At 46.5% G+C, this 22,245-nt stretch overlaps 1 protein-coding gene across 3 annotated transcripts in view; it reads left to right on the top strand.

Moving 5' to 3' along the window:
• MYOCD (myocardin) overlaps positions 1-22,245 on the top strand; it is a 97,411-nt gene that overhangs the window by 64,308 nt on the left and 10,858 nt on the right. For all 3 annotated transcript variants that reach the window (XM_047708467.1, XM_047708466.1, XM_047708468.1), the window contains 4 exons: positions 3,295-3,470; positions 5,742-5,867; positions 10,697-10,947; positions 12,566-12,719. In XM_047708467.1, the coding sequence (XP_047564423.1) occupies positions 3,295-3,470; positions 5,742-5,867; positions 10,697-10,947; positions 12,566-12,719 (707 nt within the window). The remainder of the gene's footprint in view (positions 1-3,294; positions 3,471-5,741; positions 5,868-10,696; positions 10,948-12,565; positions 12,720-22,245) is intronic.

Below are 22,245 nucleotides of genomic sequence, written 5' to 3'. Positions count from 1 at the left end.
GAGAGTCTCCTGGACCTTCTCCAGTTGAGATCTCCTCCATCTGTCCTGGATGGCACTGGCCAGGTGGTTCTAGCCCTTGACAAACGTCCCCAGTGGTGACCCATGGAGATCAGCTCTTCTTGGCATCACATCTGATTATACTTCCGCTTCTCTCCTTCGCCCACAGTGGGAAAGCTGGATGGGAACAAAATAGCCAGGCAATGCCCTCCCCAGAATGTTCCGCCTTCTCCGTCCTCGATCCTGGTGTCACCATCAGTCCCTTACAAAACCTCAGTACAAAATGCTGTGGAATTTGGAGCTATCCTTAGTGCCCTGTGTGCAGGAAAAGGAGAGGCATTTTTTCTGCTACCTCCCCCATTCCGTTACCCAGCGGGTGTTCCCTAAAGCACAGGCTGCCACGTGATGCTTTCCAGGGAGGGTCGTGGATTTTGCCTTCCCTCTGCTGGTGGCTCTGGGCATTCACACTGCCGTCTCAGTGTAGTCCCTATATGATGGGGCGTTGGACCTTATATGTCCTCATCCGCAAAACAGTGATGAGAAAATGGGCCCTTCTCTGACTCACGGGACCACAATGAGACCCAACAAAGTCGATGCTTTTTGTTACTATCACCACCATTAAGTAAATTTCTGGTTAAAAAAAAAAAAACAACTATTCTTATCATTTGTCATCGCTCCGTTTGACACAAAGTGGGATATTGCTGATAAGAAACCATCCTCCCCCTCTCTCTCCCTGCCTTCCTCTTGTAAGTTTCCTACTCACATGCTAGAATGTTCGGACGCCTTTGCAATTCAAGGAACCTCCTCTGATGTGTGCGTATTTGCGATGGGATGCTCGGCGTGGGTGTGGGTGAGATGGTGGGGGTCCGTGGTCTGGGGGAGTCGCGGTCCCCTGGAGTATCAGCTCTCATGGAGAAGCTCTCTACCCAGTTAGACTGGGGGAAGTCAGGAGGGAATAAGATAGAGCTTTCGAATGGAGAGTCCTGTCTGGCCGGGAAGACTGGCTGCCCCAAGGGACCAACACACTCATATGAAGGGTTCTCTGAGGATGGAAGTGATGTTGTCCCAGGGCATGTGCCAGACACACCCAACACGATGCTGTGATTTCTGGGGCAGGGAAGGCTTAAGGTCCCCCACCAACCTCCCTGGCCCTTAATAACACAGGTAAGCCTTTGAACAGGGACCAAGCCTTTAATTCCACCAGCAGAAGTAGGACTTGAAATCTCAGTGACAAATAAAGGTTTATTTGTAGAGCCCAGGGTTCCCTGTAAGAGAAGAGAAGGGTGTAAGGCTGGATTCTTAAAATAGAAAGGGGAGTGTTTGAGAGTACTGGAGAGGGGGGAAGAGTGACCCCCGATCTCCAATTAAAAAGTTGGCATTTATCAAATACCCAAGGACACCCCTCTCTCAGGAAACTAATGGGTTGCTGACGTAAATATCCAAAAAGGCTAAAATTTATTTATTTCAGGTAATCAGTAAACAAATCTTTTACATTATTCTCTTACTTTTTTCTTATTTCAAATTTTTTATTATGCTTTAGAAAAGGACACCTCTGAAAATAGGAGAAAAATAAAAAGTTTCCAGCAATACAATAGGATCCTGTGTAGCTATTACCAAAATATATATACATAAATATATATATATATTTTTTCAATAGAGGACTATCTCTGCATGCTCCCAAGGAAAGGACTCTAAGTAACATTGTAACGAGAATAAAGCAAGTTTCAGAAGGTATATTTCACAAGTCCCGTGTAAGTGAAATATTCTGCACCTGTGTGTATGTTTTGTTACACGGATAGAACTAGATCTAGAAGAGTCACCAAATCATGAGCAGGAAGTGGGATGGATTTATATGTTAAGCATCTTCATATGGTATGAGAGAGGTTCTGGTAAGTAACTATTACGTCTGCCATCACAGAAAAGCAATTACGAGTTTAAAAACAGTCCTCAAAGGGGTGGACCAGCCAGGCTGGTCCCCAAGTCCTTCCAGGTTAGTGGGGTGCCCAGGGCGGGGGCAGAGGGAGCAGCTACTGAAATTTCCACCTGCCGTGTCCCTTCTGGCTCTTTCCTGCTTTGACACTTGGATGTCTGGAGGGTCCGTGACAGAGACCAGGAGTGGTGGTGATGACAAGCCCCAACCCACATTTGTTCCATTTCTTGCCGCTCCTTGCTACTTTTCCAATCTCCACCGCAAAAGCCCTCCTCTCTTATCTGCCCAAAGCAGGAGTCAAAAGTTCTTGTCCGTGTGATTGCAGATTGCCAGGCTGGGAAACTTCCTGATAATACCTAAATTCCTTTAGAAGAGCCGAGCCTGAGATCGGGTCAGAAGCGTTTCTGGGGCCTGAGCACATGGTGTACCGAGCAGCTAGATAATAAGCCAGATGCAGGTCGGCAATGTTCAAAAACAAAACAGAAAACAAAAAACACATACAAACCATGAAGGACGTATAAGATGGCATTGTAGTCCCACCTGATTGGATAGCCTCTTTCCTCAAGCCGATGAACCCGGTCCCCTCCAAAGGCCACGCAGGCTGCTCAGGAAGAATTTCTGCCTTTCCAGCTGTTGAGGGTTTCCAAAATAGACACAGAGATAGGAGGTGTATAAAGAAAATCCAAATAATAATAACAATAAGATCACGCCACAGTTTCTGGGACATATTTATGGCTTTAATAAATAGCCGTGCATTCGTTGATGGGGGTTTGTGACCCTGGCGACAAGAGCTAATTCTGACATTTAGGAATTGAGACTCAGTAGCAGGTCTGGCTTATCCCAAAGAACGAAGTTTGCAAAACAGTGTGCGCTGTGTGCCCTGCTTTGTGTTTGACCATGATGCTGGGGGCCCCTTGTCACCTCCACTCTATGTCTCATCATAGAACCTGAGGGAGACGGGCTTCCTCCCACTGTGATCTCCTTTGGTCTCGTCCTGTATCCAGTAGCCCCTTTCTTTCCTTCATCTTCCCTGACTATGTTTCAGAAAGATAACAGGGCTCTCACCAAAAATGGGCAGGAACAGATAAACCTGAAGATAAACTTGAACAAGCAATGGGAGACCTTTAATACACCCTGCATTCTTCCCTGCCAGACATGTCCCTTTTATAAACACAAGTTCCCATTTGGAGTAAATCGAGGAGACGCCACATAAAGTTAAAACCTGTCTTCGCTCTTACCTTGCGCTAGAAACGGATCGAAGGAGATAGATGTGTGCGCTCCTGGTAGGGAGGACATGGCAAAGCATTTCCAGAAAGCCCTTCGATGAGCCTCAGCCACTGACCCCGTTCTTGGGTTTTACCCATCAGGTAACCAGGTGAGTTTCTCCAAATCGGCAGATGCATTTGCCTTCGAAGAGGACAGCAGCAGTGACGGGCTTTCTCCAGACCAGGCTCGGAGCGAAGACCCCCAGGGTTCAGCGGGATCCCCTGCAGACACGAAAGCCTCAGAGACCCCTTTGGCAGGTCCTCTGGGGCCAGTCCAGGTAAACAAACCCCACCTCAGCCTGTGTTGTCTTCACAAGCTTAAAAGCACACTGCCACCCTTGGTTTTGCGTAGAGACCCCTGCGATGTCTCTTGACAGCACTCGAACCTCGTGCCTCTTTTGTCCCCATCCAGTCCAGCAATCTGTGTGCGGTGGCCAAAACCTCTAGAAGACCCCACAAGAGAACCCTTGGGACTATAACCCTTTGACTTACTCTTGAAGTGTCCGCTCTGCCTAGTGCATGCCTTTTATTGGCCAAATTTATGGACAAGTACAAAGAGACTCCGTGAGATCAGATGAGTCATGATGATCTCCCGGATAGAATGTGCCAGAGCAGGACCGATTTCAAAGCCCACAGGCTTTCCATGCACAGAGGAATCTCTAAGGGTCCTGGGGAGGGCAGAGCAGGAGGTGCTGATTGGCTGCATGGCAAGGAGCCCCGAGACGGCTCTTCCCTTACAGACTTCTACCTGCCGAACCACTGCCAGGTCCACGTCGAGCCCAGACTGAGCACAGCTTGATGGGGCTTCCCTCAGCCTCGCAGCCTTGTGTGATGGTATTCCTGCAGCGCCTAGGAGGAGATCTGTGGGGGCATGTGTGCGCACACACACACACACACACGTGCACGCACACACACACGCACAGACACACACGCACACACATACACAAGGGGAAGGAGTTGCACAGGTGTGGCAGCAAGATGTGTCCTCCTCCTACCCACGGACGCTGCAGAGAGCCTCGCTTTTAGGAAGAGTCTGGTTCTGCCGGCATCATGGGAATTTCGGGATACCCTGAAATTCGATGATATGTTTGAAACGTGGCTTACACTGCACATTGCCAGAGGGGTATCAGGGACAGCTTGGGTAATGCTCACGCAGAGACCTCTTCTGGAAACCGTGCTACTTCCTCATTGTCGTCTTGCCCTTCTGCACGCCATGAAGCGAGCAAAGCTGGGACTGCCAAGGAGACGGTGTGCACTGGGAGAAGTCGAGAGCGAACAGAGCGGAAGTAGCCATACGTTCATTGTGCCCAGGTTATATGGAAGCATGTTCCCTCTCCCTGCCACAGCCGGCCTTTGCAGCCCAACTTCTCTGATAACAGCAAACAGTATTTCGGATCTCTCGTATCTATTATTCTGAGGGTAAATTCCTCAGCTTCTGATTGAAGAATGGGTTCAGGAGAAGACAAGTTCTTTTCTGCTTCACCCAGGAGAAGGGGTTAGAGGGAATGAGCCTGGGACGATGCCAGGTTCAGGGCAAAAACCATTTTGTCACTACACCCAGAAGCCCCAGTGAGCAGATCAGGACACTGAGGCTCGAGGGGAAAGGGTTCTCCAGGACTTTGCAGGTGCCAGGGCTCAGGAAAGGGCAGAGAAGCTCCAGGAGAGAGAGCATGTGCGGCCCCTGTCCCTCTTGGTCACAGGATTGGATTGCTGGAGAGGGATGAAAGACAGTTACTCCTTTTCCCCAGTCCTCCGCATACAGAAAACTGTCTCTCCTAAAGGCTGTTCAGGACACTACCTGCACACACCCCCGTATAGACACACACACGTACAGCTACATATATGCATGCACGTGTAAGTACATGCACACACGTGCACATACCTATAAACATGCACATACAAACACACACGTATACAGACACATTCACGTACATGCAGATGCACACATATACACATACACACACAAATGTAGAAACATATACACACATACATATGCACATATGCATGCTTACAAACATATATACCCAGAAACACACACATACACACACACATCTATTTTCCCTCCATGTGCTAACACCATTTTTATCGAGGTTTTTTTTTTGTTTGTTTGTTTGTTTGGTCCTACTTTCCCCCCCCAGATTCCTACATCAACTCCTCCCTCCCTCTTCCATTTCTCATCGGTCTCCTTATCAAGTCCAAAAGGTGGACCTTGTCACAGGTGGAACCCTTCCACAGGGGGACCAGCTGTCTGGGATGGTCTAGAATAGGCCATTTCTATTCTTGTCTTCTGGAATGATGATGAATGACAACCCCTTTAGCTCTCAAAAGTGACCTGAGTTGGCTGACATATTACATCATACTATATCATATATATGTATATGAGTGATTCCTTTTCCTGGGGAGGTCATGTGATATGTACTTGGATACGAAGTGCAGATGGGAACAGCAGAGCTATGTATGCGGCAAGGGAGGGAGGAAGGGACTTGACTCTATTTCACATCTTACAGTTTTCCTCCTGCATCCGACTCATGCTGAAATTTGGATTTCAGGATCATTCTTCTGGCTCTGAAAATGACAGGAAAGACTCAGCCTCCCAGCCCAGCAACCAGTCAGACACGGGGAAGCAGGGGCTTGGCCCTCTTGGCAACCCAGTTACTGTGCATGCTGCCGTAAAGGTAGGGACAGACCATCTTCCCAGCACCTGACTGAACGCTTGCTCCATGAGCCAGCTGGGAGCAGAGCTTTCGGGCCGAAGTGTGGTGGTTCAGTGGGAGTCAGGGAGGAGCGTCACACGGACCCGTGTGTAGGCTCAGCCTACTGGGAGCTCCGCAAGTCAGGAGAGGAGAAAGGCGCCATGCATGTATGCGGACCAAGAGTCTGTTATCTGTGCAGACACGGCCATGGGTCTTTCCTGCAGAAGAGAAACCCATGTGCTTGCATTTCTTTGGAATTATAGCTCAGCCCATGTGTGCCTGACTTAAAAGACTTCATAAGGTCAGCCTAGAGAAAGATGCAGCTGATGGGACCACACATAGGATTTGTAAATGTCATCAATTAGGTGGGGGGAGGAGTTGGGTTTTATGCAGGGGAAGCAGATATGAAGACTTTGGGTCATGTAATACCTCAATCATTTAAGCCCGGCTCCCTTTGAAGATAAAGGGAGGGGTTGTCTGCACAGTAGACCATAATAAGCATCATAGCCGACTCTTGGTTAACTTTCCTCTGCATTATACTTATTAGTTCACAAAGAACTCTCTCCTCCTACTAATTAACTGCCGGCTAGTAATCGTTTGGTTTTCTTCATAATATTCTATCCCAAATAACTTACTAGTTTTGTTTTGTTTTGTTTTGTTTAGAGTTGAGGGGAGGAGCAGTGGGGGAGGGAGAGAGAGAATCTCAAACAGATTCCCCACTGAGCACAGAGCCCCCATGAGATGATGACCTGAGCCAAAATCAAGAGCCAGGTGCTTAATGACAGAGCCACCCAGGCGGCACCCCTCTCCCAAATGACTTCTCATCAGTCTGGGGCAAATTATCTCAGCTCCAGGGTTACCCCTTAATGCCAGTTGAGAAGTCTTTCATGAAAACTTTTCCAAAAGATCATAAGATTCGGTGTTAAAGTAACAGTCTCAGAATCCCTTCCACTACATTCATATACACAGAAGTGGATGGCAGGACTTTCAGTTTCCTGTAAACGTCCCGGAATCTCGCCTCAAACTCACTCCCTAAGTGGTTTAAACCTCATTTACAATTCACTCAGCCCTGAAGCTTTGACATTACCTGTCGGTGAATTTTGCTCACTGCAGGTGGAGGAAGGAGATGGCTCACGTAATGTATACTGTCGTGTACAAGGAGAAATTTTATTACTGTTTCCAATGTGTTTAAATTTTGTCTAAGTCAAATTAGTACCTCCTGCAACCTCATTGCATGAAGGAAACGTGATAGTCGCCCAGAGGAAGGACAGGTCAGTTTCAACAAAGAGCGGGATTGACACGTAACTGATCTAGCAGGAATGGTCATTTCCATGAGAGCAAGTCCCCCTGCTGACGGGTCGTTGTCTATGAATTCTTGGTCGTTTGCTATTCATCATCTCTAAAAGAAGTGAGGACTACAGGGCTTCCCAAAGGAAGCAGCCCAGCTTGGGGGAAACATCTCTGCCCTATTGACATCATAAGGTACCTATAAGACTACTGAGAGAATGCACAAGAATATCCCAAAACTGTAAAATCCTATGTAAGGGAAAGTTGTTCACAGATTCACAGTGTAGGGTCCTAGAAGGTATATATCAAAGCTGAGTAAAACACGATTCCTGGGGCGCTTGGGTGGCTCAGTAGGTTGAGCATCTGCCTTTGGCTCAGGTCGTGATTGCAGGGTGCTGGGATCGAGCCCCACATCCATCGAGCTCCCTGCTCAGAGGAGAGCCTGCTTCTCCTTTTCCTTCTGCCCTTCCCCGCTCACTTGTGCTTTCTCTCAAAATAAATAAAATTTTAACACACACACAACATGATTCCTGCACTCAAGAAGCCTATAGTCTTGAGTGTCACAGCCACCACTAACCCATACAGTGCTGTGAGAAACTAAGAAAAAATGGGCCACAAAGGAACTGAATAGACATTTCACCAAAGGTAAATAAATTGCCAATAAGTACACGAAAGGGTGCTCTGTGTCATTAGTCACCAGAGAAACGAAATTCAAACTCAACAACAAAATACCACTTTACACCCACTGGGATGGCTATCCTGGAAATTTGCAAGTATCGGTGAGAATGTGGAGAGATTGGAGCTGTCACACATGGAGCACCCACTACAGAAAACAGCATGGTGTTTTCAAAAAAAATTAAACCCAGAATTACCACAGGACCCGGAATTTCCTCTGCTTAGGTATATGCTCCACAGAACTGAAAACAGATGTTCTAATGAGATCTTGTGTCTTGGAAGTGAATATTCACGGCAGCACTAGCCACAGTAGTCAGAAGTTGGGACAAACCCAAGTGTCCATCAGCAGAAGGATGGGTCCATGTGTGGCATGCCTGCACAATGGGGTGTCCCTCACTTATAAAGAGGAATAAAGTCCTGCTACAGAAATGAGCCTGAAAACATGATGCTGAGAGAAAGAAGCCAGACATGAAGGGCCTCATAGTGTAGGATTCCATTTATATCAACCACTTTGAACAGGCAAGTCCACGGACATGGAGAGCAGATGAGCAGTGTCTGGGGACTCCAAGAAGGAGAATGGGGACAGGCTGCTTCCTGGGGATGGGGTATCCTTTTGGGGTGTGAAGAGGTTTTGGAATTAAATAGTGATGAAGCTTGCCCAATGTCGTGCATTTATACTTTAAAATAGTTACTGGAAGGTTTTTTCTGTTACCTGTGTTTTACCACGATAGAGAAAGAGAGTCCCCTTTCTGGGGGGAGGGACGGAGCACCGCCTCCATCAGGGCCAGTAGTGCAGGAAGCAGAACAGGGGCTGGACTTCAGTCTCCCCCAGCCCCTGAGCAGGGCATGCTGTGGTGTGACCATTATCGGACAGCCCCGAAATGCCATAGGAGACTGCCACTGAGAGACCTCACTGTGAATTGGGAAGGGCTTCTCGGGGAAGCTGGGACGTGAGCCGGACTCAGAGGACAATCCCGAGTCAGGTAGCAGGTGCAGGAGGGAACTGCAGGCAGCAGGAAATCACAAGGAAAAGAGGTGGGAGGGGTAAGCTGCTGGGTGGGAGGGGTCAGGCGGTTGGGAGAACGGTCTTCTATGACAGAGGGGTTTTGGGACTTTGTCTTGTGGGGCAGGCAAACTGATTGTAGGCTGCTGGGGTGGTAGGTTGTGGAGCAGACCCAGGGCACGAGCAGGTTTGAATGAGAATGCCTTCTTGCAAAAAAAAAAGTCACAGACCTTTAGCCACAGACCACACCATGCCCTCTTGCACTACACTGTGTCTGTGCCTGGATCTGAAAGCACTGCATCTTGTATTCACCTCTGCTTTAGAGAAATGAATGCGCTCCCCTCCCTTTGGCCATGCAGTTCTAGGCAGAAAATAGAAAAAAAAGAGAGAGAGAGAAACATCAAAAAGACAAACTTACCACCTTGTAGATTCTGGTTTCAAAAAGAGTATAGACTGATACAGGCCCATGGACAGGATTCCCATGGGTTCTGTAGGCTTTGCCTTCCGCTCTCCAAAGGAAGCGGTCCAGCTGGAGTAACTTCTGGAACGCTCAGCGTCCCTGTACTAAGGCAACATGGAGAGAGAGCTCCCATCCCTGACCGGCCTGCAGCTCCCCCAGACAAGGAGGCAAGTGAGGTGGGAACAGACGCTGAGCTGGAGCAAAGCAGGGCCGGGCTGATGGCAGGAGCCCTGCGGAGATTCCCCTGGAGCCCAGAAGACTGATTAATTAGCCAGAATGCTAATCGATGGAGGAGCGGGGAGAAATTGAGCCACCAAGCACGTGGGAATTCTTGTGCTCCCTATTTATTACTTCCCGCGAAGTAGCCTCCTTGAGAAAACACAAAACAGGTTTCGGTGGTGGGACACGCTGAGTCAGAGAAATGGAAGTTGTAGACCGCTTTGGACAGGTCACTTTTCAGAGGCGTGTCTTGTGGTTAAAAAGGGGAAGCTGCCCTGTGGGAACCTGCCTGCCAGGTGTTCTGGAGCTCCCTCTCGTGGACGACGCTGGTATCACAGCTCCCGCTGCGCCTTCCCCCAAATCCTCAAGCTGCTTGTCAGACATCCATCAGGCTTCTCTAAAGTCAGCGCTGGAAAATTAAGATTTTTTTTCAGCTGATGACAGTATGGACTACTGCCTCCTAAAATAGGGAGGACTTTTGATTTCAGGAGCAGGTTACAGGTATAGGTGTAATCCTTTGAGACCTGTCCTTATGTCTCTAGTATCTTTCTAGAAGGATCCCCGGGGGCGGCGGGGGTAGGGGGCTCTCACCCTTCTCAGAGTAAGTCAAGTATCATGATCTCAGAGGCTGTCAGTTCCTGGGGTTATGTCCATATGTGAGGTGGTGGTGGAAGGGGGAGGCTATCTTACTTTTCCGCCCAGATCTGCAAAAATCCTCATCAAAGACACGCTTAATTTCATCCAAGGGGATGTCATTCATAAAGTCAATTTACTGAGTATCTCACTAAAGGTGATTTCGTGTATACGGAGGGAGGAACTCCCTCACAACTCCATCTCAGGATCAGATCATGTCCGTCTGTCGGTTTTAGCCGAGGAATGCGTCCTAGCCGAGACCCAGGCTTCCGTCTTACTCTGCCCTGGGAGGGAGATGCTCCTGAAGCCCCTTCTGAGAGTCATATCCCCTCCCACTCTAGAGTGAGGCACCTGCAGTAGGTAAGCCTCAGTCCCCAGGATCTCGCTGTGCTTTGTGCCTTTGCTCTGTTGTATCTCCGGGACTCGACAAAGTCTGTTACAGCAGAACCTCCTAGCGATCTAGCCGTGACACCCAGCCGCCCCCACTCCCCACCCCCACCTAAAGCACCTGCCATCTCTTCACCCCCTTTGCAGTCCAAGTCCTTGAGCGACAGTAAGAACCGCCACAAAAAGCCCAAGGACCCCAAGCCCAAGGTGAAGAAGCTCAAATACCACCAGTACATCCCACCAGACCAGAAGGCAGAGAAGTCCCCGCCGCCCATGGATTCGGCCTACGCCCGGCTGCTCCAGCAACAGCAGCTCTTTCTGCAGCTCCAGATCCTGAGCCAGCAGCAGCAGCAGCAGCACCGGCTCGGCTACCCGGGGATTCACCAAGCTCAGCTCAAGTGAGTCTGGAGGGCCCAGGGCGGCGGGGGCGAGCGGAGGCCGGCTGGGGAGGGCTCCTCTGTGTCCCAGGCACACGGGGCCGGCACCTAGGACCCCAGCAAGTGCCCGACGGTGCCCGGTCCTCATCTGGTAGGTTTAGAATAGGACTCTGCTTAGGAACCATGCCCACCTTTTCAGGAGCAGAAGGCCGGGCGGAAGCAAGGGAACGGAAGCCCTGCGAGGAGGTATCGCTGGGGAAAGAGAAAGGATTAGCGCTCTCAGACTGAATCGTGGACGAGAGGAGAAACCGTGTCAGGGTGGTTCTGTTTCTTGGATTTGCCTGGCCCATATGCTTTAGGAAGCAATAGACCTGAGAGACTGAGTGACAGCCAGCCCCAAAGATTGAGTCTGGGGATCCCGACATGGCATTCCCACGGCAGTCACCTTTTAAATGGCCATTCCCTTCAACTCTAAAGTTGGAGTAGGGGTTCCTGCACCTGTGTCTGCTCAGCCTCAGTTTGTGTGGGCAATGATGCTGAGAGCTGAATACAACCATGCTTTATGGGGTGCTCCAGCCCCTCAGGACACTTTCCCCTATGCCAGAGTCTCTACCGCTCCCTCCTGTCTCCCCGGAACTCATCTGGAGTGTCACTTGCCCCTTGGCACCGCGCCTGCCCGGTTGGTGTCTTCAACCTGCCTCTCCTGCTGATCGATTTCTTGCCTGATCCTTGCAGACCATTAGCACGTGACCTGATCTAAATGCAAGTTACCCACGGAAAGTTCCGGCCACCCAATTCCAGTGGGGGGGAGGGGCAGCTTTCCCCACATCACCAGCCAGGTGCCCTGCAGTTCCACTCAGTTCTGGCACCATCTGCCTGGACAGAGAGCATCAGATCCCACAGGTGAGGGGCTCAGTCCCACAAGACTGTCCCCACCTTCCCCCACTCCAGATGCCAATCGCAAGCCTAGACGTTGTGACCTGGGCTTCTGGTGGCCTGGGCTATAGGTCAGAGGTTTCCACGATTTCCTCCCCGGGTTCCATTAATTCACTAGAGCAGCTCCCAGAACTCAGAGAAACAGTTGACTTTACTAGACCACTGGTTTATTATAAAAGGATGTTACTCAGGAGCAGCCAGATTTAAGAGATGCGCAGGGCAAGGGATGGGGAAAGGACGAGGCGCTTCCCTGCCCCCCACCCCAAGCGTGACACTCTTGTCATTCTCCATGTGTTCACCAACCTGGAAACTCTCCGAACTCCATTCTTTGAGGTGTTAGCGGGCTACCTGATTGATTAAACCATTGGTCATTGGTGAACAACCCAACTTCCAGCCCAGCTCCTCACCCGAGGGGTCAGGGGGTAGGACTGAAAGTTTCCACCTCAAATCACAGGGCTGGTTCTCAGGCATCCAGCCCCCATCCTTAGGGGACCGTGGGCCTTTCACAAAGTCACCTCGCCAGCATGACAGACGACAACCCCGGGGCTCCCATCACTTAGGAGACTCTGAGGATTTTAGGAGCTCTGTGCCAGAAAGAAGGACAAGGACCAAATGTGTCATTTCTTATTGTACATCATGGCGTTACACCCCCATATATCTATTTGGCTGTATTTTAAGTGCCTCTTTTTTGTTTGTTTTTCAGGGAGCCAAATGAACAGATGGTCAGAAATCCAAACTCTACTTCAACACCACTGAGCAATACCCCTTTGTCTCCTGTCAAAAACAGCTTTTCTGGACAAACTGGTGTCTCTTCTCTCAAACCTGGCCCGCTGCCATCAAACCTAGATGATCTGAAGGTATAGGATATGGTGTGGTTTCCTTCCTTCCTTCCTCCCTTTTTGTCTCCCTCCCTCCCTCCCTTCCTTCCTTCCTATCTTTCAAGAAATGTATCGGTAGATTTTTTTTCAAGATTTTATTTGTAAGTCATCTCAACACCCAACGTAGGGCTCGAACTCACAACCCCAAGATTAAGAGTCACCTGTTCTACCAACTGAGCCAGCCAGGCACCCCAACAAATGCATCAGTAGCTTTTTAACATTTCCCCCAACTGATTTCTTGAATCAGACATTGGGAGGGAGACGGTATGGGGGAGACTCAAGTAGATGACAAAAATTTTTTTTAAAGATTTTATTTATTTATTTGACAGAGAGAGATCACAAGTAGACGGAGAGGCAGGCAGAGAGAGAGAGAGAGGGAAGCAGGCTTCCTGCTGAGCAGAGAGCCCGATGCGGGACTCGATCCCAGGACCCTGAGATCATGACCTGAGCCGAAGGCAGCGGCTTAACCCACTGAGCCACCCAGGTGCCCCAGATGACAAAATTTTAACTGCTGTGGTTGAGAACCCCCGCCCCCGCCCACAAAGCAGAAGACCCCGGGCTTCCAAAAACTCAGCTCTTTCCCTGGCTATGCAGCCTCAGGTTAGTTTCTTAATTTCTCTGCCTCTTGGATCGCTCATTTGCATATAGGGGTTCTTGTGAGAACCCGATGGAATCGTATATACATGGTAGAACTTAGCGCACACAGCAGCAGTAAGATTGATGTGGGCTTCCAGAACGTTCTAAGCCAGCAGTCAGCTCAATGATGAACTTCAACCAGTCTCCGGTGAAATGAGAAAAGCAAGAACCATGTAAAGGGCTTTTCATAAATCTGAGTGTGTTCAGCATACTGTGGCAGATCTGTATTCAAAGTATTTATTTCCTCCCGATGTTCCGCATCTAAAGAAAGATCCTGTTTGGAAATGATGACAGCAGTGGGTGGACGTTGAATGTGGCTGGTAGACTTTTGTTTCTTTATGTTAAGTAGGGGTATTGTTCAAGAAGGATGTGAGTCCTGGGGAATAAGATGACATGTTGGTAACCCGATGTTGGCTGTATAATGTGAAATAACGTACCGTTCTGTGAAATCCCCGAATGCAAGAATTTCTGCCCTGAAAATGCGACAGGGACACGTTCAGTGCTGGGTGTGGGGGAGCAGTTTCCTTTGGATCACAGACCTCAGGCATGTCCCTTCACTGGGATGGACCCTGGGCTCTGAGCTGAACATAACACATTCCAGAACAGCGCTCACGCCTGGCGTGTTCATCCTTCCAATATTTACAGAAGAACTGAAGGCAATTGTGGTGCCTTCATCTCCTCTAACGTGTGAGCACACCTGCTCCCCTCGATGCTTCATTCTGTTGTCTGTGATCCCACCCGTACACCTGCTTTCCACCCACCTGTTACTCTCTCCTCCCCCGAAGGACTTTATTGCTTGTCCCCAAAAAGCCAATTTCCTGTAGTTCCCCATGGTCTTCACTGGGCCAGGCTTTCTCAGTCCTTATTTGTCACCCTCTGTTCCCATTCTCAGCCTTTGGCCATTATCTGCCTTGGGGGAAAGGTGGCGGTGGGATTATTTCATATGAAAGAAAATTAATTCTATGGCTAACAGTGGCCGACACCCACCAATGAAATGGATCTTGGGTTGTGATACCGACTTCCTCTGTCCCTTCCGCTTGGAATCACAATGCTTGGGTTTCATTGAGCTTGTCCCAATGTAGTAGCCTCCGTAAGGCTGGATAAGGCTGCCAAGCTTCTGGGAATGCCCTCCAGAACAGCGGGCCACCCACCCTCCGCTCCGCAGGTCCTGAATCCATGACGGTATAAAATCCGCTGCTCTCACCCAGACAGCAATATGCTAAACGAAGTAAGCCAGACACAAACGACAACTAGTCTACGAATCTGCTTACATGAGGGACCTAGAGACGTTCAAAGAGACAGAAAGTCGAAGGGTGGCTGCCAGGGGCTGGGGGGAGGAGGAATGGGGAGTTAGTGTGTCATGGGTACCTAGGTTCTGCGTGCAATGAAGAAAATCTTTCCGAGACAGACAGCGGTGATATTTGCACAACAGTGTGAATTTACTAATTCCACTGAACTGCATCCTTAAAAGTAATTAAAGGATGTTTCATGCTGTACGTCTTTAACCACAGTAAAAAAAAAAAAAAATTTAAGATTTTATTTATTTATTTGACAGAGAGAAACACAGCAAGAGAGGGAATACAAGCAAGGGGAAGGGGAGAGGGAGAAGCAGGCTTCCCGCCAAGCAGGGAGCCCAATGCGGGGCTCGATCCCAGGACCCTGGGATCATGACCTGAGCTGAAGGCAGATGCTTAACAACTAAGCCACCCAGGTTCCCTGCAAAAAGATTTTTTGGATGTTTCTGGGTGGTTCAGTTGGTGAAGCATCTGAGTCATCATTTCAGCTCAGGTCTTAATCTCAGGGTTGTGAGTTCAAGCCCCACATTGGAAAAACAATTTTTTTTTTTTTTTAAAGTCGTCTACCTTATGATGGGAGCTCGGGGTCAGGTAGATCTGAAGTTGCCTTGGTCCCAGACAACATCGTCCAGAGGTGATGTGCCATCTAAGCAGAGTGGCGAAGGTGGTTTCCTCAATGGGCTCGTGCTCAGAATGATGGGCCGGTCGGAGTCAAAATAGAGCAGTGTCGATACTAGGAAACGATGGCGTTAGCGGCTGCCAGTGTTTGAGTGTAAACCATCAATAGACCATGCTGTGTAGATTTGCTTCCATGTTTCACCCTGCAAGATGGGTTTTACACGTGAACCTAAAAATCAGGACCTCCAAGAGGCTAAATAAATAAGGCGTAACTCATTATCATCCTAGATATTTTTGAGCTCAAAAATGGTATGCTGTATAGAACAAAGACACTGGGTTGGTTTGTTTGTTTAAGATTTTATTTATTTATTTGAGAGAGAGAGCATGAGTGGGGGGAGGAGCAGAGGGGAGAAGCAGACTCCCCGAGGGGCAGGGAGCCCGATGCGGGACTCGATCCCAGGACCCTGAGATCACGACCTGAGCCGAGGTCACACACCTAACCGACTGAGCCACCCAGGTGCCCCTAGAAGAAAGATACTGTTGATAAACCTAAAGCTGGCCCCAATAGCACAAGTGAGAAGAGTGGGGGAAATAGGTTAGTTCTATCAGGACTCAGGCTAACACGTAAAAGAGACTTTGCATTTTCTCCCCGACCTGGAGAAGCTGTCCCAGTTTCGTCTGGTCATTTGAAAACTTTGCCTGGTGTGTCCAGAGCCCACAAGTCAATCCAGAATGCTGACCACTAAAAACAGACTTACATCTCCTTTTGTAGAAGCCAAAGAACCTTTACAGCATAAATAAGTTTGGTAAATTCATATGACTTAGTTTCAGTTTCTTGGGTAACACTGATTTGTGTATTTTAAGTTAAAGTAGGAAGTCTGGAGTTAAATTCAGGAGACAGATGACGTTTATCCTAACAACCTCACTTCCCTGCATGGGCTGCACATTGTCAAGTTTGAATGTTGGTCAGTCATGAGTTCATGGTTCATGCTACAGGCACACGGTGCACTGAGATCATATGCTAAGTGAATAAATGTTGTGCTTGCCCTCCCCCGCAAAAAAGAGACTAAATGCTGTGCAAGTAAACCAGCCTATAGATGAGAAAACTGGGGTTTGGCCTTAAGGGAATGATTTTTTATTTGTTTTTTCTTATTTAATTTAATTTAATTTTATTTTATTTTATTTTAAATTCCAGTATAGTGAACATGCAGTGTTATATTAGTTTCAGGTGTACAATATGGTGATTTGACAGTTCTGTACAACACCCAGAGCTCATCACAAGTGCCCTCCTTGATCCCTATCACCTATATCCCCTGTCCCCCCTCCCCTCTGGTGACCATTAGTTTGTTCTCTATAATTAAGAGTCTGTTCTTGGTTTCTCTCTCTTTCTCTTTTTCCTTTGCTCATTTTGCTTGTTTCTTAAATTCCCCATAGGAGTGAAATCACAAGGTTTTTGTCTTTCTCTGACTGACTTCACTTAGCATAATTCTCTCTAGCTCCATCCATGTTGTTGCAAAATGGGAAGATTTCATTCTTTTTATGGCTGAGTAATATTCCATTGTAATTTGGCCATTGTAAATAATGCTGCAGTAAACATAGGGGTGCCTATATGCCTGAATTACTGTTTTTATAATTTTTTAAAGTAAATATCCAGTGGTGTGATTACTGGACTGGAGAGTAGTTATATTTTTAACTGAGTGGTCGCAAAGGTTTTGCTACTGTCACTTGAAATGAGGATGGAAAAGGGGAGGGACAAACAGAGAAACCTTCATTGGACTTGACCTCTAGGTGTTTGGGGAGAGGTGTCACCTGGGATTGTGACACCAGGGGCAGACATTGGGAGGGTAGAATGGGGACCTGATCTGAAGGGATGTTGGCAGATGCATTCCGTTTGGGGAAACCGAGTCACAGGTACCACCAGGATGACCAAGGGGAAAAGTCTAGCTAGTGTCCGTGCAGTTTCCAATCTAGTTCATCTCAACTGTATTGTCAGCCTAGGCACAGAAATTTTGGAATCGTTTGCATAGTGGGGCAAGTTGAAGCCACAAGACAGAACAAGACAGAAGGAGAGCAGTTGGAAAGAGTGGGAAGGGAAGAAGGAGAGAAATAAAGTAAGTGGGTGATTAACCATACTTTATAGAAAAGGAAGACACAGGAGGAATTAATGAAGGTGACCCTTAAAACAGGTCATCAGAAAGACAAGGTATCAAAAGTAGATGTTCTCCCAAAAGGCTCATGTTTTGCTGACTAGGAGTAAAAGGGGAAAAGCACTGAGGAAAGTTTGGTTTTTCATTAAAAAGTTATACATGGGGGAGGAGGGCGCGCTCATGGGGGCGCAGTTTGTTAAGCATCTGACTGTTAGTTTCAGCTTAGGTCGCGATCTCCGGGTGGTGAGATGGAGGCCTGTGTCTGGCCATGCACTCAGCAGGAAGATTCTCCCTCTCCTTCTGCCCTAGTCCCTCACTCCAGCTCATTTTCTCTCTCTCTCTCTCAAATGAATAAACCTTTTTTTCCTTTAAGTTATACATGGTAACATCACAGTATATGGTTTTTTTCTCTTTGCTAATCCAGTATATGGATTTTTTTTTCTCTTGTTTCTAAGAAACCAGAGAGCCAGAGAGCATGAGAGAGAGAAACAGAGAAAATAAAGGGAAATTTAAAAACTGGAAAAATATGATGGATATTAAGAAATAGTTGTTCATGTGTTTCAGGTGTGATAATGGTCTTTTATCTTTTTTTTTTTTAATAAAAGGCACTTATCTTTTAGAGAAAGATACTGGAATATTTACAGATCACATTATATGATTTGCTTCAAAATAATTTGAGAAATATTGTGGAAGTGATTTGGGGCATAAATGACTCAAGATTGGACAGATGGATCATTGTTGAAGCTGGTGAATGGCTCCAAGGGGTTCATTCTACTTTTTTCATCAACTTTTGTGTTTGATAGACATTTTCCATAATACACAGTTGAAAGAGTGATGGGCGGTGAAAACACCAGGGAGTGTAGGAAAGAGATGTATACAAACCTTTGTCCCCAGCAAGCCCACACAGCATCATACTCTGAAATGTAAGGTAAACCGAGTGCAAATATGAATTGCATTATTTAATGATGTAGCTTAAAATATTCAGTTCCAGAGCAGATTCTAAAAATAAATGTAGAACTCATTAATTTTAAGTAATTCAAACTTAAAACAATAATGAGTTGCTGTTCTGTACTTTTTCAAACCAGCAAATCTGGGGGGAAAATAAAAAAGATAAGACAGTGCCAGAAAGATGAAGAGGGGCGGGTATATTTACCAGTTGCAGTAGTATGACTTGTTGTAATCCTTTTATATTGTAATATATTGTAATCCTCAAATACCTTTTAAATGATTATAAAGTGATTATTTGCTGTCGAAAGAGAATAGTGTAGGGAGAAGTAAAGAGTATTTTAAAAGATAATTGACCCACAGATAGCATTGCAGATTATATTTCCCTATAAACTTAAAATACAGGTGGATATGTTTTCTTTTAAAAATTATTGTTGAAAAAAAATTTTTTAATTATTGCTCTAGGGTAATCCTGTGAACATGAATTTCTGGCATTTTTTTTGTTTAACATATCATAAGCTTTTTCATAATTTGCAATATTCAATAAAATTTTTATTTTTTTAAGGTTTTATTTATTCATTTATTTACTTATTTGTCAGAGAGAGACTGAGCACAAGCAGGGGAAGCAGCAGGCAGAGGGAGAAGCAGGCTCCCCGCTGAGCAGGGAGCCCAATGCAGGACTTGATCCCAGGACCCAGGATCATGACCTGAGCTGAAGGCAGACACTTAAAACAACTGAGCCACGCAGGCCATCCTGGAATTTTTATTTTTCATAGCATATCATTCTACCACCTAGTTAACAGTCTTCTGTCGGACACTTAACTTGGTTTCCAATTTTGCTATTGAAAATATAATTTGTGGGGCACCTGGGTGGCTCAGTGGGTTAAAACCTCTGCCTTCAGCTCGGGTCATGATCCTGGGGTCCTGGGATTGAGCCCCGCATCGGGCTCTCTGCTCGGTAGGGAGCCTGCTTCCTCCACTCTCTCTGCCTGCCTTTCTGCCTACTTGTGATCTGTCTGTCAAATAAATAAAATCTTTAAAAATATATATATATAATTTGTACAGGGGTGCCTGTGTGACTCAGTGGGTTAAGCCTCTGCCTTCAGCTGGGGTCATGATCCCAGGATCCTGGGATCAAGCGCTGCATTGGGCTCTCTGCTCAGAGGGGAGCCTGCTTCCTCCTCTCTCTCTTCCTGCCTCTCTGCCTACTTGTGGTCTCTCTCTGTCAAATAAATAAATAAAATCTTAAAAATATATATATATATATATATATATATATATATATATATATATATAATTTGCACATAAATTTGTTTTAATGTATCCGATTACTGCTCCAGGCTAAATTCCTGGGAGTAGAATTCCTGAACCGAAACATAAGAAACATATTAACATATTTTAAAGTTCTTGCCAGGGGCACCTGGATGGCTCAGTCAGTAGAGCGTCTGACTCTTGACCTCAGGTATTGATCTCAGGGTCATGAGTTCAACCCCTGTGTTGAACATGGAAACTACTTTAAAAAAAGGAAGAAGAAAAAAAAAAAAAAACTAAAGTTCTTGCCAAAGAATACATATTGTAAAAATTTCTGTCCTGAACGTCTATGCCGGTCTACTTGCCAGAAGCAATGGGCTGAGGTGTTTATCTGTCATGACTATACACACTGGATCACCTGGGGCTCTGGGTAAAATACAGGTTCTGATACAGTAGGTGTGGGGAGGGGGCCCAAGTGTCCACATTCCTAACATGCTCCCAGATGTCCTTGGAGCCAGTGGTCCAAGGACCACACTTGGAATAGCAAGGTATTAAGGAACTACTTTTTTTTTTAAGATCTTATTTATTTATTTGACAGAGAGACCACAAGTAGGTAGAGAGGCAGGCAGCAGGGGGGTGGGTGGGCAGTGGTATGCAGGCTCTCTGCTGAGCAGAGAGCCCGATGCGGGGGGCTCTATCCCAGGACCCTGAGATCATGACCTGAGCTGAAGGCAGAGGTTTAACCCACTAAGCCACCCAGGCACCCCTTAAGGAACTTTCTTAAAAAACATTTTTATTGGCTTATTTTTGCTGCTACTTCCCTAACACAAAGTATGCTTAATTCCTTTGTCAATTTCATGAGTGCAAAAATATGTCCATAATTGTTTTATTTGGGTTACTAATGCTGGTACATGTCCATTATTGGCCATTTTTTAATTTTTTCAATCTTTTTAAAAAGATTTTATTTATTTATTTGACAGAGACAGCACGTACAGGCAGAGGGAGCAACAGAGGGAGAGGAAGAAGCAGGTTCCCCGCTGAGCAGGGAGCCCAGTGCGGCACTCGATCCCAGGACCTTGGGATCATGACCTGAGCCAAAGGCAGACGCTTCACTGACTGAGTTACCCAGGTGCCCACAAAAGATACATTTTTTTTAAATGGCCAATAAAAGGGGCTCCTGGGTATCTTAGTTGGTGAAGTGTCTGCCTTTGGCTCAGGTCATGACCCAGAGGTCCTAGGATCGAGTCCCATATAGGGATCCCTACTCAGCGGGAAGCCTGCTTCTCTGTCTTCCTCTGCTCCTCTCCCCTGCTTGGGCTCTCTCTTCCCCTCTTGTTCTCGCTCTCTCTCAAATAAATAAATTTTTAAAAATACATCTTTTGTTTATGACAAGTTGACCACACCCATTATCCATTTTGAGGTGTTGGTTTATATTGGGGGTTTGTTAAAGCACCCTTGGTACATTGAGCTTACTAACACCTTATTACTTGTCCTGTGATTATTTCTGTCTGACACTGCTATCTGCATTTGCATTTTCTTTTTGGTGTTTTTGACTTAGAGGGATTTTTTATTTTTGTCTTATTTTTAGGATAGCTTTCTTTGCTTTTGGGCTCAAAAGATCCTTCTGTATAGAATATCAGAAGGCTGTCTCCCTATACGTTCTTCTAGCTGTTTTATGGAATTATTGACACTTGGATATTTAATGTTTCCTGTTTCAGTCATAAAAGTAATATCTTCTGTGATGTATTTAGGGTGTTAGAGATAAGGAGAACCATTGTTAACATTTTAGTCTATCTTTATCCACATATTTTCATCTGCAAGCATACATTTAAATATATGCACACATATAAACTTATATAATTCTTAGGAAAATAGAATCAAGCAATTTAAGCTATTTTTCACCTAAAAATATACCATAAACAGGGGTGCCTGGGTGGCTCAGTTAGTGTTTGACCTCCGCTCAGGTCATGATCTCAAGGTCCTGGGATCAAGTCCTGCATCCGGCTCCCTGCTCAGTGGGCAGTCTGCTTCCCCTTCTCCCTTTGTCCCTCCCCCTGCTCGTACTCCCTCTCTCTCTCTTTCTCTCTCTCCCAAATAAATTTTAAAGATCAAGAAAAAGTAAGATACCGTCAGCAATTATTCATTCTCGTATGTAATATCAGCGTTCATGGATTCTGGTATTCCATCATCCATAGGCACTACCATTAATTTAGTTTTAATAGAGTACAGCTATTTCTAGATAGCTGTAGCTCATCATTTATGAATATTATAAAAAATGCAGGGATGAAATTATCACACGTGAATCCACATAATAATGGCAAATGCTTACACCCCACTAACCATTTGCAAGACACTATTCCAAACACTTTACAACTGTTGAGCCATTTCAGGCCTCACAAAAACATATCAGGTCGGTATGACCATCTCCATTTTACAGAAGGGGAACCAAGGCACAAAGTGATCTCTGCACTGGAAAGAGGCAAGGTCAGGATTTAAACTGAGGGACTTCCTGCATTACATTCTCTCTCAGTATATGACTATCATCTAGCCAGTTATTAAAATTAGGACATGAAGTGGGGTGCCTGGGTGGCTCAGTCAGTTGACCCTCTGACT

The sequence above is a fragment of the Lutra lutra genome, chromosome 16, assembly GCF_902655055.1.
Source record: "Lutra lutra chromosome 16, mLutLut1.2, whole genome shotgun sequence".
Classification (NCBI taxonomy): domain Eukaryota; kingdom Metazoa; phylum Chordata; class Mammalia; order Carnivora; family Mustelidae; genus Lutra; species Lutra lutra.
The sequence above is the reverse complement of the archived record's forward strand: the minus strand, read 5'-3'. Positions and strand labels throughout refer to the sequence as shown.